General features: G+C 48.5%; 1 protein-coding gene across 1 annotated transcript in view; it reads right to left on the bottom strand.

Annotated features, from left to right (window-relative positions):
• Positions 1-19,097, bottom strand: part of ATF6B (activating transcription factor 6 beta) — a 292,837-nt gene that overhangs the window by 26,169 nt on the left and 247,571 nt on the right. The window contains exon 9 of the mRNA XM_085640283.1: positions 1,111-1,218. Within this exon, the coding sequence (XP_085496409.1) occupies positions 1,111-1,218 (108 nt within the window). The remainder of the gene's footprint in view (positions 1-1,110; positions 1,219-19,097) is intronic.

Raw genomic sequence — 19,097 nt, 5'->3', positions numbered from 1 at the left:
CATTGAGAGCCTTCACTAGTTCGGGAAAGTATAAATTATAAAGACGTCATTTTTGAGTAACCATGGTATTACAAAATTCAGAAATACAACTCCACAGGTGGTTTTGCAAGAAACTTATAAAACAGAATGACAATTATTTGAGAATACATAATTATGTGAAGGAATGTTATGTGCAGTTGTAGAGTGCACTAACATCGTGCAAGGGTATCCTGGCCTGGGGCAGGTGTCTGTGCCACGGCCTACCTGTGATAGGTTGGTTGATTGAAAAACCAGCTTCTCAGCTTCTTACAGAACTGAAGAAGAGAGAGAGGCTCTGATGTAGAGTGCAAGGTTGTTTCACGCTTTAGGAGCGATGTAAGAGAACGCACGTCCTCCTGATCTGGCTTTGCGTATGCACAGGATGTATGTAAGTAGGACTTCTGCAGAGCCGACGTGTCTGGGTGGGTGGTGGAATAATTCAGGAATTACTTTAAGATACAGAATTTTAAGGGAATGTTTTGCCACCTACACCTATAGATTCAGATAACAGACATTGCAATTCTCTCAGTGAAGCATTCAGAGAAGCAACACCCGAGGAGCTATTGGGAAATCACAAAATTTAAGAGAATCCACACTGCAGATCACTGCATCATATAACAGATTCTAAAGAAGACACACTGGAAGTAATCTAAACAGTCCTCATTTCAAAGCAGAAAAACAGCAAATTATTTGGCGATCCTAAAATGTGCATCAAACTGGCCCTAGAGATATATCTAAATTATCGCAAGCTGTGAATAAATAAATATTGAGTTATCTGGAAAGCAATGAACTGTAAACAACATACACTGTACAAGTGCATCAGAGTCCCAGAGCATGCTACAGTAAACAAGCGCATCCTAAAGACAGGTGTGGTCAGGGACATTCTAACCCATACCTGACAGCTTTCAACTTTATGTCGAGAAAAAGGTGGAACAATGGTGGAGTTCAAAACTTCATCAAAGAGGCTAGCAGAAAAATTATTATGTCTCTGCCAAGCTAACAGAAAAGATTGCAGTCTGCTGAAGGTTGACTACAGAGAAGATTGAAAGTACCTTCTGCCCTTCCCCACCTAGGCTGCCTGCCTGTACTCACCTGAGAGATTCCGTGCGGTTGAACTGGCGGCAGTCGGAGGACAGGAAGAGCTGGTCGATATCGCGGAGGACCATCTCCTTCACATCTGAGATGGCCGCGCTGAGGTCCCTGGGGAGAAGAGAAGACAAGACAGCTTTGTGAGCCCGGGAGCTTCTAGACAGCACTAGCCTGGTTTGTGACTAGGAGAGACATTGTATACGAGAGGAGCGGCCCATAAGGCCCCCACAATATTATTAATCAATGTAACATCTCCCCTGCCCCTCTGCAGTGATCAGTCTCACAGGAGTGACATGTAACATCAGTGTGTCATGGAGGTATGTGCCCACTCTGCCACAGTGTGTGCTTCTGCAGTGGTGCGCGACGCTTTCCTTCAACAAGACCTGTGGAGGCTGCAGTGCTCAAATTATGATTTGGAGTGCGCTTCTGCAAGGGTGAACAACCAGTGCTTTAAATGGGAAAAAAAAGTGCAGGTACTCATCATTTTGAGCTGTGAACTGGGGGCGTGGCAAGGAGGCGGGGCTAATGTCACTTTAAAAGGCGCAATAATTTTTTGGGGTGTGAATAATGACAAATGAACAAGTTACTTACCTTCGGTAACGATGTATCTGTAAGAAACATTAGTTAGTTAGATTCCTCACCTTAGAATATCCCCAGGCGTCAGACTGGATCAGGAAGATTTTTGTAGCAATACCCCTTGCGCGTCGCTAGGCGTCGTCTGCGGCTCCGCGTCCGTCGTTGGCGTCGTGCGCCGGAATGACTTCGGAGTACTTAGATGCCGCCCTCGCGCGCTGACCTCAGTTCTTGTACATAGCTTTCCGCGCCAGGAACGCAGAGCCATGCAAGAGACCGACACTGGTGCCAAAAAATCTAGGGCCCTGAAAAGGATAGCCTTAACCCTAGATGTCGGTTCGCAGAATGGGGAGGATGGGTGGGTCGGTGAGGAATCTAACTAACTAATGTTTCTTACAGATACATCGTTACCGAAGGTAAGTAACTTGTTCATCTGAAAGAAACACGTTAGCTAGATTCCTCACCTTAGAATAGATACCCAAGCAATACCAACCCCGGTGGTGGGTCTGCGAACCAAGATCACACCAGAAAGTCCTGGAGGACAGAACGGGCAAAGAAGCCATCCCTCCGGACTTGGCTGTCTAGGCAATAGTGCCTGGGAAACGTGTGCTGCGAAGCCCACGTCGCCGCCTGACAGATGTCCTGCAAAGGGACTCCCCGTCCCAAAGCAGTAGTAGCCGCCGTGGCCCGAGTAGAATGGGCCTTTTTTGCGAAGGAATAACAGATTTATATACACAAAACGACCCACCGGGAGATGGTCCGTTTGTGTACAGCTTTTCCCTCCTTTGCACCCACGTAGCCAACGAAAAGCTGGTCGTCCACTCGGAACTGTTTTGTGCGGTCCAAATAAAAGGAGAGCGCACGTTTTGGGTCCAGACGGTGGAGCCGCTCTTCCTCTTTGGAAGGATGCGGAGGCGGAAAGAAGGTGGGCAAGGTGACAGATTGCCCAAGATGAAAGGGGGTCACCACTTTCGGTAGAAAGGAAGGACGAGGCCGAAGGACAACCTTGTCCAGATGAACAGATAGGAAAGGAGGCTTGGACGATAGAGCCTGGAGCTCACTCACCCGTCTAGCCGAGGTGATGGCTACCAGGAAAGCAGTCTTAAGAGTCAGAAGACGAAGAGGACAATTGTGAAGAGGCTCAAAGGGAGCGCACATCAGAAATGTGAGTACAAGATTCAAGTCCCACTGAGGCATTACGAAAGGGACAGGAGGAAACGTGTGAGTAATGCCTTTAAGAAAGCGTGACACCACAGGGGACTTGAAAAGAGAGGGCTGATCAGGAAGCCGTAAGAAGGCAGAGATGGCAGCAAGGTAACCTTTCAAGGTGCCCAAGGCAGAGCCCTGCTGGGCTAAAGAAAGAAGAAAGAGGAGAACCTCAGAAAGAGGGGCGGAAAGGGGATCCACAGCCTTTGCTGTGCACCATGCCACAAATTTGTTCCACCGGCAGGTGTATACCGTCTTTGTGGAGGGACGCCTGGCTGCCAGAATGATATCACAGACTTCAGCAAGTCAAATGGCATCAACTGCCACCGCTCAATCTCCACGCATGGAGGTGGAGGCTGGACAGGTTCGGGTGGAGGACCGTCCCCTGCAGCTGCGACAGAAGATCCTCCCGAAGGGGCAGACTTATCGGAGGATCGGTCAACATACTGAGTAGCTCGGGATACCAGTACCTTCGTGCCCAATCCGGAGCCACCAAGATGACTTGGGCCTGGTCGCGCCTGATCTTTTTCAGCACTCTGGGCAGAAGTGGTATAGGCGGAAAGGCGTACAACAGACCGCAACTCGACTCGCGACGAAAAGCGTCGCCGAGCGAGTGCCGCCTTGGAAATTCCAACGCGCAGAACTGCTGACATTGCGCGTTCTCGTCGGTGGCGAATAGATCTAACCAAGGCTCTCCCCACTGCTGAAGGAGACCTTGCGCCACCTCGGAGTTCAGACGCCATTCGTGATCCATCATGCACCGGCAGCTGAGTTCGTCTGCTCTGGCGTTCAGAGAACCCGCCAGATGTTGAACCACCAGGGTGATGCCCTGGTGTTCCAGCCATGTCCAGAGGCGCAGAGCCTCCTGACAAAGGGTCCACGACCCCACCCCGCCCTGTTTGTTGCAATACCACATGGCGTGGTGTTGTCCGTGAACACCTGCACGACACTTCCCCGAACAGAGGGAAGGAAGGCTTTCAGTGCAAGTCGGATCGCTCTCAGCTCCAACAAGTTGATGTGGAGGCGAGACTCCGCCGGAGACCAGAGGCCTCTGATCTCCGCCTCTCCCATATGGCCACCCCATCCCAGGAGGGACGCATCCGTCACTACGACATGCTCCGGTAGGGGTAGGGAGAGGCTCTTGCCCGTGACCCAATCGCGGTCCGTGAGCCACCACTGCAACTGCTGTGCAGTGCCCTCCGAGATCAAGACATGGTCGGACAGGTTGCCGTGATGCTGGGCCCACTGAAACTTCAGGTCCCACTGCAGAGCCCGCATGCGCCGCCTGGTGTGATGCACTAGTAGGATGCAGGAGGCCATCAACCCCAGAAGCCGCAACACTAGCCTGACCGAAACCCAGGATAGAGGCCGAAAGATGGGAATCGGGGCCTGTATATCCCAGACCCGCTGTTCCGGTGGATGGACCCGGAACTGCGCCGAATCGATAACCGCTCCGATGAAGAGGAGCTTCTGAGAGGGGCTCAGGTGTGACTTCGGCACGTTGATGGAAAACCCCAGCAAATGCAGGAGATCCGCTGTAGTCTGGAGGTGGGAGACGACTGTCTGGGGCGAGCCCGCCTTCCAGTCGTCGAGATAGGGGAAGACTGGAACCCCTGATCTGCGCAGATGAGCTGCGACCACCGCCATCACTTTCGTGAACACCCGAGGGGCACTGGTAAGGCCGAAGGGGAGCACGGTGAACTGAAAGTGCTCCTGACCCACCGTGAACTGCAGGTAACGCCGGTGGGCCGGCAGAACGGGGATATGGAAATATGCGTCCTGCAAGTCCAACGCTACCATCCAGTCTCCAGGGTCTAGGGCAGTTAGAACCTGAGCCAAAGTCAACATTTTGAACCGTTCCTTACGGAGGAAGGCATTGACATTCCTGAGGTCCAAGATAGGGTGTAGGCCTCCTTTGCCCTTCTTGGGAACCAGAAAGTAGTGGGAATAACAACCACGACCTACTTCTGGGCTCAGAACGTGCTCGACGGCCTCTTTGGCCAAGAGGGCCGAAACTTCCTCTTACAGAAGATTCAAATGATCCTACGAGATACGGTGGTGCTGCGGTGGCATGGCTGGAGGGGTCGTCTCGAAGGGGAGGGAGTAGCCCCTTCGGACGATTTGCAGCACCCACCTGTCCGAAGTAATGGTACGCCAGTGGAGCAGGTGATGGCGAACCCGGCCTCCCACTGGCGAGGAATGGGCTTGAAAGCTCAGACTAGGAAGGCTTTGAGGCGGATGCTGCCGGGGTGGATGTGGACTGACCACGTTGTCCTCCAGTACCGCCTCGGCGGAAACCACGTCCGCGACCGCGTGCAGGCTGGTTCTGCGGCCGGTGGCTAGGCGGACGTGAGGAGGTGCCCCTTCCTTGGCCACGAAAGGAGCAAAAAGCGGAAGTTTGTGGCCGCGGGGCCGAGAGGCCCAAGGACTTGGCCGTAGCCCGGGAGGCCTTGAAGCGAGCCAGCGCACTGTCCGCTTTCTCACCAAAAAGGCGAGCGCCATCAAAAGGCACGTCCATGAGTGTGCTCTGGACATCCCCTGAAAAGGACGTGGACCGCAGCCAGGCATGACGTCGAAGCGCCACCGTGGTAGAAATCGCCCTACCCAGCGAGTCCGTAGTGTCGAGTCCACATCAGATGGCATGGCGCGCTGCATCTCTCCCATCGGCCAGAACCGAGGAAAGCCATGCTCGGGCCTCCTCCAGGCACAGTGGCAGCACGTCCTCCACCGTATCCCACAGAGAGTGGGGATAACGGTCCAAGAGACAGGCGGTGTTTAAAGACCGCAGGCCCAAACTGAGCGAGGAGAACAGCTTCTTACCGAACTGTTCCAGTCTCTTGGAATCCCGGTCCGGAGGAGCGGACGGGAAGGAGGATTGGGAGGTAGAGGCCTGGATAACCAGACTCTCGGGGGTGGGGTGTTGGGACAGAAAACTGGGGCGCCCGGAGCAGGGCGGTGGCGCCTGGCAACGTTCCTATCCACAGGAGGGACTGTGGAGGGCTTGGACCAGGTGCCCTGCAGAACGTCAGTGAGGGCCTCATTGAATTGCAGCAGAGGCTCAGTGGAGCAAGCGGCAGAATGAAGCAGCTCAGTGAGGATGTTAGTCCTCACAGCAACGCCAGGCAGCGCAAGCCCAAGGGCCGCGGCCGCCTTGCGCAGCACCACAGAAAAAGCTGCACCCTCCTCCGAAGCCAAAGTCGGAGGAGAGATGAATCCAGTGTCCGGGGAGGTATCCAATCCACTGGCCTCCCCCAGTTCATCTGCCCAGTCCTGTGAAAGTTGCCCTTGAAGGGCCATAGGGTCCTCAGACCCCTCGCAGTCGCCCCCGTCATCCGATTCCTGGTAAACAGGAGGAATGATCGGAGCCGGTCGATAGACAAAATGTGTCTCTAGCGGCGTCGGATGCGGCGTCGGGCGGCGCCGCATCGGCGTCGGGACCGGACAGGGGCTGAACCGGGGATCGACGTTGACCAGAGTCGTCGGAGGAGGTGGCACCGGTGTCGACGCCGGCGGAGGAGGCGTGACTAGGTCGACCGGCGTCGACGGGGGCCCAGGCTCGGGCCCCTCGGGGACCTGCGGCGTCGGGGCCGGAGCCTCCAACGGCGCCGGGGCCAGAACCGCCGGCACGCAAGGTCGCCCAGTCGAGTCCGCGGGGCCCGAAGGCACACTAGCGGTCGTCGGCGGCGGGGCCAGGCTCCTCATGGCCGAGAGGAAGGCACTGACCTCCGCCGGCGTCGCATCAGTCCCAGGGACCGGCGGGTATGGGGACTTGTGCAGCGCCTGCGGCTCCGGCGGAGCCGCAGGGGTGGAACCACCCTGACCCTCGGCCGAGTCGCGCGACCGGCGAGGGGAGTCCGATGAGCGGTGTCGCCTCTTGGACTTCTTGGAGCGCTTCGACTTACCCGAAGACTTCAAGTCAGACGAGCGACGATGTCGAGTGCGGCTCCGTGACCGATCCTTGGACCTCCTCCTGGACCGGGATCGAGAGGGGCGCGGAGCCGAGTGGCGAAGCTCGAGAAGCTTGCGGGACCGCTCCCGCCTAGCTTTCGAGGTCAGGGCCATACAATCGGAGCACGACTCCGCGTCGTGGTCGAGGCCCAAGCAGTACAGGCACTGGCGGTGATGATCGGTCACCGACATCAGTCGGTGACAGTCGTCGCAGGCCTTGAAACCAGGCATCCTACCGGCACCAGAGTCGAGAAAGTGACCAAAAAGAGTTGAAAAAGTTAGTCAAAAATTGACTAAAGGGGTAGCTCTCCCGGATCGGCGCTTACTGGCGCGGAAAAAAGAGGAACTGACGTCAGCGCGCGAGGGCGGCGTCTAAGTACTCCGACGACGTCATTCCGGCGCACGACGCCAACGACGGACGCGGAGCCGCAGACGACGCCTAGCGACGCGCAAGGGGTATTGCTACAAAAATCTTCCGGATCCAGTCTGACGCCTGGGGATATTCTAAGGTGAGGAATCTAACTAACGTGTTTCTTTCAGATTGCTTCAATCTGTAATATATTGTTGATACCCTTGCATGTATTAAAGATACCCTTGCATGTATTAAAGATACTTTTAACATTTTCCTTCAAATGTTGCATATGAAATTGCCGGTGCACAAATGGCACATGAATCACATTTATTATGCACAGATTCAGCGACCATGGCCAGCTTATAGAAGAAAAGTAGACAATTTGTCTACCAACCAATACTAGTTGACAGATTATTGAATAGGTAGCCATCAGGTTTTCCTTTTTATCAGAGACATTGGTCTAATGAAAGTACAGTCTGGAATTCAGTCCACCAAGATCAATTGCAAAAAAGAAAGTTTATTAATCTAACAGGACACAGTTCAGTTAAAGCCTGACATATTCAGCAAATACGATGTAAGGTACTGGATAAATACAACAAAAACGAAAATGTTGTGGGACTGCAGAAAGCTTGGAAATTGCCATTAAATGTTATAAAAAGATCAGCAGTGTTTCTTGTCATTCATCAAAAAAGCGTCCACATAGCTTCAAAAGGGGACTTTTCTGCCCCCTGGTTGCGTGAACGACAAGCTGTCTCATCAGCTGATCTCCTTCCTAGTTGCAACCATGTTTTAACATATGGTAGTGGTTCAAACCTTTGAATAGGTGGCTCACACATTTCAAGAACAGAAGGGACGACAGACGATTTGTGGAAAGACAATTTCTCTTTGGTGTAAGCAGATCATTCATAGAGCTAAAGCTTCTTTCACATTCACTGGTGGATACATCAATGGTTTCAACAGCTTTCATCAATGGCATAAAATCTAGAGGCATGTTGACAGCTTTGACTTCCTTGTACTCTCTAAATCCCCCGATTCTATCGAACACATTTGCTCTCAAGATTCGACAGAGCTGCCTCACATCCTTGTCACCATATTGTATATCCATGCTGTCTTCTGGCCAGTTTTCAGGATAAAGCAGTTTTATGTGCTGCGTAAACAATTTCAAGTAGCCTGCTTTGGGAGTGTCTGTCATTTTAGTGCTAACATGGGACGATTTTGTAGTGGAAAATCTTGTTTTTAGGTTTTCAGCAAAGCTCCTGTAGAATTGACCTGCATTTATCATTGGAAATGAACTCTTTTCATGCAGTTCTACATCCCTGAATTTTAGGCTGCTGCAGTCTTCCATGGCTTCCTCAGTGTATGGACCCGGGGTGTTAACCATTGATTCAAAGACCCTGACTGCCCTTGTCAGCAATTTTTCAGCATCAGGAAGAGTTGTATCATTGCGCTGAAGCTGGCGTGAAAAGTCACTCAATTCTGCTAGAGCGTCCAACATGACACCAACATTCTTTACAAATGAGCATGAGGTCAGAATATTGTTAAGGCCAGCATATTTTGCTCTATCTCTGGCATCACGTTTTTGGTCAGCAGCAGCTGTTGAGAAATGCTGGTGTAGTGATGAAAAGCTCTGCCAAACAGCCTTTACGCTCCTTTCACTGGAAGCAACCCAGAGAATGGAAAGAATCCGTCCAATTACAAGAAAACGCTGCTCAATTTGCACACTGCCTCAGTTCCCTTTGATTTTTAGGTGAAGCATGGTACAAAGAATACAGTTTGTCAAAGAAAATCTGAAAGTGATTTATGCCTGAAATTTCTTTCATAACATCTCCCACAGCTAGCTCCAACCGATGATTGCTACAGTGCCACACAAATAATCCTGGATAGCGAATCTGAAGCTGTGTTGCAACTCCAGCCTGCATCCCAAGCATAACTGATGCACCATCACAGGCCAAGGCGATCAAACACTCTCGAAGAAAGTCCTCATGAAAGTCATGCTTGGGTAGACACTCAGTCACAGCAGTGATAGTATCATTAGCTGTGGTGTCATCAAGTTCAAGTAAGTGAAAAAAAAAAGTACGCACATCAGAATCATTTGCGACCGCAGCACGCAAGCAAAGGGCAAGCACAGATTTTCCACTAAATGTGGTGGATTCGTCAATTAACAAGCATATTTTACGTTTTTTTTTCCAATATGTCCTATACAAGTTTTTTCCTCATGCCTGAAGCTATATGGTCTAAAATGTCAGCACACGAATTGTTACTGTGTAGAACACGGCCCATATTTAATCCATTCAGCACATCAACATCAAGTGACATATCTACAAATGGCCGCCCATGTTTCCCTATTTTATATGCTGTATGAAACACGCGGAATGTTGTTTCCTGTTCTGCAATGTACATTAAATGTGCATGATTTTCCATGCTCTGTCTCAGGGACTCCTGTGCAATTTTTTTCTGCAGTGACATGAGCTGTTGAAAATGCATGCTCTCTGATTTTTTTTCTGTAGGGACATCTGCTGCTTACATTTCTCTTTTCCATAATACGTTACCTCGCAATCGGACCATTTGTGTGCAAATCTTATGCCTTGGGTTTTATTTGCACCCAGTGTTGTTAGCGATCTACATGTTGAGCAGCCTAATTTTTTACTTTTAACAATTAGCCTGCTATATTCTTTACAGAAATATTGCATTTGCTCAATATTCCAGCAGTCCGGTAAGTCTCCCTCTTTGAGCTCTTTCGTAGCAGATGTGGTAAAAAGCTGTGTTTTGTCAGGCAAACAGGACACATTCTCACTAGATTGAGGCACAGCAGTGTCCACAGTAATATAATCATCTGCATTATGATTAGTATTACCACCATCAGATACAACACATTCAATATCGTCAGCATACTCCGGCTCCATTTGCTTCCTTTTAGAGCCTTGAGAGGCATTATACTTTTGAAACCACTTCAGCAAACTCATTTTCACTACGTAGATTGAACTTGGATCTGTAGCAACCTAATGTCTGACACCGGCAACCTCTCCCTGTTCGCAACGTCTCACGAAGCCCGACGCAGTTAAACTGAAAGAAAAAAAATTTGCTTTGATCTGCAATGACAATACACAAATGTGGCACGGATGATGTAAACTGACTTGTCAAGATGAAATCTTGCATGAATGGATATTGATTTGATAAACTGCACACAAGGCGAATTCTGAAATTCCAGCAAGCAGTCCCATCCATAAGTCAAGTGAGTTAAAGAGATGAGGTAACTTGCTCAGGATCACATAATTGAGTCCTAGCAGAAGCCTCACTTTGAAGGAAGTTGTAGGTTCCCATAACCAAGTCTTGATTTGCATTGTGCACAGAGATCTATTTCACTTACAATGAGCGTGCTGTTGTAACTTGCATAGCACAAGCACATTAAAAACACATCAAAAGCTGCATAGATTGGTTTTAGTGAAAGATGAATGATCCTGTTCCTATATTATGGCACTGCATTAGCAAGAACGTTCGAGGTTGCTTACAGGTCTGAGGCTCTTTATGAGAACCAGTAGAATTCTGTGGCATGGGAGGACCAAATTACACGCCAGTGTTTGCATCAAGAAAAGACAATAATGCATCAAAGAGACAATTATGCATCGAGAAAGGACAATTGCAGTGTAAAGCAGACAGTCTGTGGCAGTATCACTGCACTATTGTGTGTTTTTCACACTGCAACTCTGGGTAGCATGATCACACTACTGTTGCACATCAACTAGTGCCCTATTCATTCATACCAGTTTGCTGTTCATGTAACTTGTTTGTCATGCCACCTCCGCATGATATTAGCTAGAGTGGCCATAATTAATATTCATATCGTGGGATAGTGTTTAAGCACTATGGCAATATAATGTTTATGAAAACTGCTCCAATTTGCTAATACGATGATAGTCTTGCCCACATCATGATTAACCTGCACTTTCTATTCTGTTTTATGATAAGATTTTGCAGTGCAATAGGTTTCGCAATGACATTATTTTGAGCTATTGACATTGGGGACCAGTTGTTGCTTTTGTAGGTGTATGGTTTGATGGGAAAATAAGCGATTTCTGCTGAAAGAAAGCAATGCCACTGTATACGTAATGCTGGAATATCCAGTAAGCTGCTCTTCCAAGCTGCATGTTTGTAAAACATATGGCTCCACGTGTAGCCAACATATTTATTTAAATAGTTGTGCATTAAATGCATTGTTTAACCTTATTTAAAAAGAGTGCACCACCTATGTGGGTTTACAGAGAAATGACATTCGTTAGTACAGTTCACAAGTGAGTCACTTTACAAACTGAGGCCAGAAGGCTGCTTGCACTAAACAGGCTGTGTGTGCAGGACAAAGACATCATAAGAATTTTTGGGAGGCTGAGAGAACCTCCTAGGATTTAAAGCTGCTGCCAAGAGATCAAACACACATTTTTTACGTCCCGCGACCTGCGTTGCACTGAGCAGCAGTGCTCGCACAGGCGAGCGTCCTTTTGTCTGGGGTCCAGAAATCAACCCTGGAATCGCACACGCTCGTGCGTGTGCGATTCCTTTTGTGGTGCGCGATTGGCCTTTGCATGCGTCTTTTTATAATAGACTGCACGCAATTGGCCAGAGGCGGGCGCATTGCTCTGCCCATGGCCTATTGGTGTCTATTACGCGCTTGGTGCGCGTAATAGACACCAATAGGCCATGGCTCGCAGTGGCGCGCGCACACCACTCGTGGGCTTGTTTTCCTTGTGCATCCATTTTGGCTAGCTGGAAAGAGTTGGGTTGCAATTTAGACCTGGGAAATAGAAACGACGAGTGTTAGATGCTGAAGTTAGCTAGCACTGGGCGTCTTCTGTGCACATGCTTTGCTCACAACCCGGTAGAGCTCTCGGCACGTACGCGTCAACAGTGGCTGGGCCCAGACCCAAGAGCGAAGCTTGGGACCCTGCTGTGCAGGTGGAAGGACTGGTGCTTGTGTCTAGTACGCGTGCAAAGACTGGACGTGTGTCCCCGCAGAGCATGCTAGTGGATTTGTAGTGCTGCAGAGCTCTTAAGTTTCTCGGGCCCATTTACGAGTAGTTTGCCCATTCCATTTTTAGGTATGGCTTAGAAGCATATTTTATTGTGGTGAAGCCTAATGTAATTAAATATTTGAAAAGCTTAAATAAAAGAATCCACCCACCACGGTACAGCATGGGCAGCTCACTTCAGCCATTGGCTCCCTTGCGAATGACTGCACCCATGTAATAACGTGCAGATCTTCTAAACAGAAGTTTACTTCAGTGCTATGGCAGGTGGCCCAATATTTTGCCAGCGCGTTTTTTCCGTTCATTATACTTCTGTCATTCACTCAACCTTGTGTAGTGTCCTGAGAGATGGGGCACGAGGGCACTAGGACCTCGGAGGAGGTCAGAGTGCCGGACAGGTCACCGGACACCAGTTCCGGTCAGGGGGGAAACACGGGTACACACAGGAAGCAGGGGACGAGGCAGGACGTGCAGCATGCTGGCTGCAGAGCACATACAATAAAAGAATCGACAACTTACTTGGTGTCGCTGTGATTACTGCGACGCGACGCGACGCGACAACTGGCGACGAGGCGGGATCGAAATCCACGCGTCGCGGCGACTGTCGGAGCCCACCCGGTCGCGGAAAGAAGATCGGAGCCAGGAGCCCACCCTGGTCCGAAGTGTCCAGCAAGAAAAGAACATCGTTGCGGGAGCCCACCCCGGCGCTGCTAAGAGAAGTAAGAGCAGCGCGAGACTGAAACTGATCAAGCAACTGAAGGAAAGATTAAAATCCCTCTCGCGCGTGAGTTTCAACGAACTCTCGCGAGAGGTGGCAGCCATTTTGAAGTCAGGCGAATTGAGCCAATCAGCGTCCAAGATAGACGGCGGCCATTTTGAAGGGTCAGGCAAAGTCCCGAACAGCGCGAAATCGTGCGAGAGTGTGGCGGCCATTTTGAAGTCAGGCAATTTGGGCCAATAGCAGCACAGGAAGGCCGGGAGGCCATTTTAAGGTCAGGCAAAAAGGAAAATTGGCAAAAAAAGGTCTAAATAAAAGAGAAAAGACAAGAAAAAGGTGCCAAAGAAGGAAAATAGCACCAGAGGGACAAAAAGGAAGTAAAAAGGAACAAATAAATAAATTAGCAAATAACAGAAAGGAAGGATATGGGTGACGAAGAGACAAGGAGCACACAAGCTGTGTTCCGCAGGCCACTGCCATTCAACATATCGGAACCGCAAGCAGGCATCAGATGGGAGAGATGGCTACGACAATTTGAACGATACATGCGCGCAACGGACGTCGTAGAGAGCAAACAACTAGATTTGCTGGTCAACCTTGCGGGAGACGAAATAGAAGACCTAATGATGACACTACCGAGTGAAAAAACGGCAGATTATAAAGGCGCGAAAGCGTGCCTCACGGAGAAATTCGACCCACAACGCAACATTGATTTAGAAAGATACACGTTCCACACAGCATGCCAGCAACCAGAAGAGAGCATGGACGACTTCGCGACAAGGTTGCGGAAGTTGGTGACGTACTGCGAATTTGATAAGTTTGACAATGAAGAAGCAATAAGAACGCGCCTCATCGTAGGGTGTTTGTCAGTAGAGTTCAGAGCACGCATCCTAAAAGAACCAACGACACTTGAAAAAATACTGACGATGGCCCGCACAGAAGCACGGGCCACGGACCATGCCAAACAGATACAAATTGGCAAAGAAAAAGGAACAGCGATGGCGCATCGGATGACGGAATATTTCAAAAGGAACGACAACAGGGAGCAACAACATCCCAGGAAACAAGCGGTCACATGTTACAGATGCGGCCTTGACTTCCCACACGTTGGCACCTGCCCAGCAATGGGCCAGAAATGCAGAAAATGCAACGGGAACAACCACTTCGCAAGCACCTGCATGAGCCGGCAATTTAGGAATGAGAGGGGACGAACAGCTAGACCAAGGACAACAGGCACCAGGCATGCCAGACACATGGAGACAGAAGAGAGAGGATCGTCGGATGAGTCGGACGGACAGACGACGGCTGGGAGAGAAGCACGGCTATACCTCATGTGCGACACACCAAAGGAAGGAAGACAGCAGGAACACATCCAGCTGGTGGAGAAACAGCAAATAAAAAAGACGGCCACAGTAGACATCGACGTCGGGCGCCACAGAACAAAATTTGTGCTAGACAGTGGTGCCACATGCAACATAATGTGCATGTCAGAATACATGAAGATGAGAACAAAGCCAAAGTTATCGCCATCAAAAGTAGATGTGTTCACGTGGGGTTCAAAGACACCCGTAGAAAACATGGGCAAGTTCACTGAAACATTAACATATCAGGACATGACATATCAAGAAGAAATACACGTCCTGAAAGGGGACATCCCTGCACCCTGCCTGCTGAGCAACGTCACGGCACAAGTCATGGGGCTGTTGGCTATGACATATCACATGACAGAAAAAGAGAACATACTGCAAGAATATCCAGAAATACTGCAAGGACTGGGGAAGCTAAAAGACAAACAGGTCACCCTACACATAAACGAAGCAGTGAGACCAGTGGCACAGCATCACAGGAGAGTGCCAATTCACCTACAACCGCAAGTGGAAGAAGAAATAAACAACTTACTGCAGCAAGACATAATTGAGCCTGCAGATGGGCCGACACCGTGGGTATCACCGATTGTGGCAGTCCCGAAGAAAAATACGTCCAAAATACGGATCTGTGTGGACATGAGAATACCGAACACTGCAATATCGAGGGAACGTCATCCAGGACTTCATCTGAACGACATGATCAGCCGGTTGACAGGGGCGTGCCGATTCTCAAAGCTAGATCTGTGCAAAGGGTATCACCAACTAGAGCTGGACCAACAATCAAGGTACATAACGACATTCTCCACCCACCTAGGACTATTCAGGTACAAACTGCTCAGTTTTGGTATCTCGTCAGCGGCCGAAATATTTCAGGAGACAATAAGACAGGTGATACGACCAGTACATAACAGTTTCAACTACAGCGACGACATCCTAGTGTTTGGGAAATCGGACGGAGAACATGATAGTGCCCTAAGGCAAGTGTGCAAACAACTAAAGCAGGCTGGATTAACACTGAATGGAGAAAAGTGCGAGCTAGGGAGGAGAGAACTGATCTTCTTCGGACACATATTCTCGGAAAAAGGGATGAGGCCTGATCCCAGCAAAGTGGAGACGCTGAAGAATACAAAGCCACCGTCAGATGTGGCAGAAATAAGATCATTCCTAGGCCTGGCAAGCTACTGTGCCAGATACATACAAGACTTTGCCACGGTGAGCACGCCGCTGAGAGAACTAACGAAACAAGGCCAGAAATTTGTCTGGTCTCAACAATGCAATGAATCGTTCAAAGAGATCAGGAAGGCCGTGATGACTGTGGAGCACCACTAGACGCGGGAACGTACCTACTGGTCATCATAGACGAATACTCCAGATTCCCCATTGTGAGATCGGTCTCCTCAACGTCAGCAGCCGCAACATTACCGGTTCTGGACGACATATTTGCAGCATGGGGCTCGCCAGAGACACTGAAAACGGATAATGGTCCTCCGTTCTCAGGAGAGGAATTTCGAAGGTTCATGGCCTACCTTGGAATACAGCACAGAAAGATAACACCACTATGGCCGCAAGCAAATGGCATGGTCGAAAGGTTCATGGGAAATATCAAGAAGGCAGTTCAGAGGGCGAAGTTGTCACAGATTTCCCTGGGCCAAGCACTATGCCAAATACTGAGAGACTACAGAAACACGCCTCATGGGTCTACAGGGAAATGCCCGGCGGAGCTAGTACTAGGGAGGACAAGCAGAACGAGGCTGCTGCAGGTAGAAGGACTGACAGCACCAGGGCACGACAGCGTGGCAGCAAAAGATGAGGCGGCCAAGAAAAAAATGAAGGAATATGCTGACGAAAGGCGACATGCCATCAAATCACACCTCCATGAAGGAGATACTGTTGTGGTACGACAGAGACAACAACGGAAGTCGGACAGTACATTCACCCAAGACCCGCTGACGATAACAAAGGTAAAAGGAACAATGGTAACAGCAGAGTCAGACAGCCGACGAATAACAAGGAACAGCTCCCATTTCAAAGGCCTAAAAGAAGAAAAGGACGAAGAGCAAGTGACAGGCATCGAAGAGACAACAAAAAGGGAGAGCCAAGAAGCAGGTACAGAAGAAGCCGCCAGGCCAAAGGAGGGCCAAGGACTTGTGACGAGGCCGAGGAGAGACATTGTGAGACCAAAGAGACTAATAGAAGAAATGTGAGCTGCCACCCTATGCAGCATCTCGCGAATAACATCTATCGACATTTCACATTTGCAACAGACTATGCGAAAGAAAGTGTCCCATTTCTGATTACCAACGAATGCTACTGTTGTAACTTTTTGTGACAAAAGGGGGAGATGTAGTGTCCTGAGAGATGGGGCACGAGGGCACTAGGACCTCGGAGGAGGTCAGAGTGCCGGACAGGTCACCGGACACCAGTTCCGGTCAGGGGGGAAACACGGGTACACACAGGAAGCAGGGGACGAGGCAGGACGTGCAGCATGCTGGCTGCAGAGCACATACAATAAAAGAATCGACAACTTACTTGGTGTCGCTGTGATTACTGCGACGCGACGCGACAACTTGTGTGATAAAACTGTCTTGGCGTACATTAAAGGAGTTGCAAAAGCTCCTGCTTCTGTGGTATTAAGTATCATATTTTCTTGTTCTGTGCATTAAAACTGAAAAAAGGGTGTCTGTACCTGTTCAGAGTTCACCCTCCTGGTAGGAAGCACTCCTACTGTTGTATTACAGTAGAATGTGATGATTATATTTTTTTAATTTAACACTTTTAATGCAAGCATGCGGCTGCCATGTTTTATTAGGAATGTGTTCTTCATTTTCTATTTGTTAATATGCCAGCAATAAAAATAATAAAAAAAGAAACATCACACCTGCTTGCCAAGGCCATGCCTAGTGCCCTTTGCAGTGCTTGTTTTCCTTTGCATTCTGAGAACTGTTCTTGAATTTTAAATGGGTTAACAGTTCTTCAAATCTGAGAATGAAAAGAAAAAATCTTGACTGGATGAGCTGGGAAAACCAAAAAGTTACAAGACCTCTTTGCACAAGGGGGACTACAGATGAGCCCACTGCTGAATCTTGAACATAGTCTTCAGGAAACATTTTTATGGTCTGGCTTGAGAGCGCAGTTGTCACTAGACAATTATGTGACCATCACTAACATAGTTGCCTAGTTTTCAGATTGTATATGTATGACATTTCCACAGTTTGAGTACTTATAACTATGGGTGACATTCTACTGTCAAATGTGTGACATTTCGAATTACACTTTCGCACGACTAAAACCAAATACTCAGGAAGCAGGTTGGTAAGTTAACAAGCATTGGCATAGCCAATAGGTCTCGCCTTTGGGACCTTATAAGTGTAAGGTAAAACTGGACAGGTTTACATGCTTTTTTAATTTGGTCTTGCGACGTTGGATTATAATCACATAGCCTATCTGATGAACCCTATGCTTCCACCACACCTTCTCATGGTCTCTGTAAATTGAAGCCACAGCTGACCTCTGACCATCAAGATATCTGGGTGTTTTACGCTCACTAGCGCAAATCCCTGAATGATGTCCACTAAATGCGACCTGCCTGAGGATTTATTGCGAATAAACTTGCATATTATCCTCCGTACTTGTGCCTTTATTCTGCACAGCATACTGAACTGCTTTTCATGTCCAGTGCCATGTCAGCGGATTGGTCTCAAACCTATAGTAGTTTATGAAATACAAAACATATAATATATAATAATCATTGCATTATGCAAAAACGTCTTTTAGTGCTAACCTTGCGTTTACGTTGATACCAGAAAAACCATGAGTTGAATAATTGCAGCCCTGTGGTTGGCGTGCAGTTGTTCTACTTAAAATATATTATTGTACATTTAATAGAAACATTTTCCATCAATGTCATGATATATTATTGGATAGAATGGAGTGCAACTTTTAGGACCATCTGTTTATAAATATTGGCTACAGATGAGGCTTGGACCAGGAACTAGCAAACAAGAAAGTGGAAATTTTGCTTCTCACGGTCAAATTATTGTTTCAATCATTACTCCTTGATAACAGCCACCAAATTAAATGCTTAGTACTGCACAGTAGTCATACCAATAAGTATCAACACCTAAAAGCACAGCATATAAATAATTTAAATTCACGGTTGTCTCATTGATAGCGTTAATGGGATATGTAATCTGACCTATCAGATCATTTTTGTAATTGCATTAGTTACACGTAGTTTGAGGTCATGAGGACCGCAGTTGAGTTATGGTTGGCATGGCTGTTTTGAGTTAAGGATGGTGGATCTAACTGTTAAACACATTTTGGTGGATTTTTGGTTTTAATCCAACCATTTTTATTTCGAGCTTGGGCAGCGCATGCGCTGCTCTGTGAGGCATGCTGTTTTGAGATAGGGACTTGAAGCTTCGCCCACTCTCCACCCACATTTTTCATTGGCTCGTGTCATTGTCCACTGTAAACTGTGGTTGTTTATTGGTCAAAAAGCTTAGTTGTCCCTCCTTAGTACCGCCATGTCTCATTTTGTAACCTCCCATGACAACACCCCCTGTTACGTGTGTTGTTGCTCTATAGGCTTTAATTACAGCCTCCAAGCACTATTTTCTCAAATAGCATTGTCCTACCTGCTATTGCAGGCAGGACACACTCTCTCCTAATGCTTTTTAAAATTTTTATAGATTGCCTTTGCAATGCAATAAGTCTCGCATTTGCGAGAGTTTAAGCTATTGGCATTGTAAATGACAATGTCTTTTATTTATCTGTTTTAAAAACAACATATAAATAAAAGCAATTGT

Source organism: Triturus cristatus, unplaced genomic scaffold (assembly GCF_964204655.1).
Source record: "Triturus cristatus unplaced genomic scaffold, aTriCri1.1 SCAFFOLD_118, whole genome shotgun sequence".
In the NCBI taxonomy this organism is placed as follows: domain Eukaryota; kingdom Metazoa; phylum Chordata; class Amphibia; order Caudata; family Salamandridae; genus Triturus; species Triturus cristatus.
The sequence above is the reverse complement of the archived record's forward strand: the minus strand, read 5'-3'. Positions and strand labels throughout refer to the sequence as shown.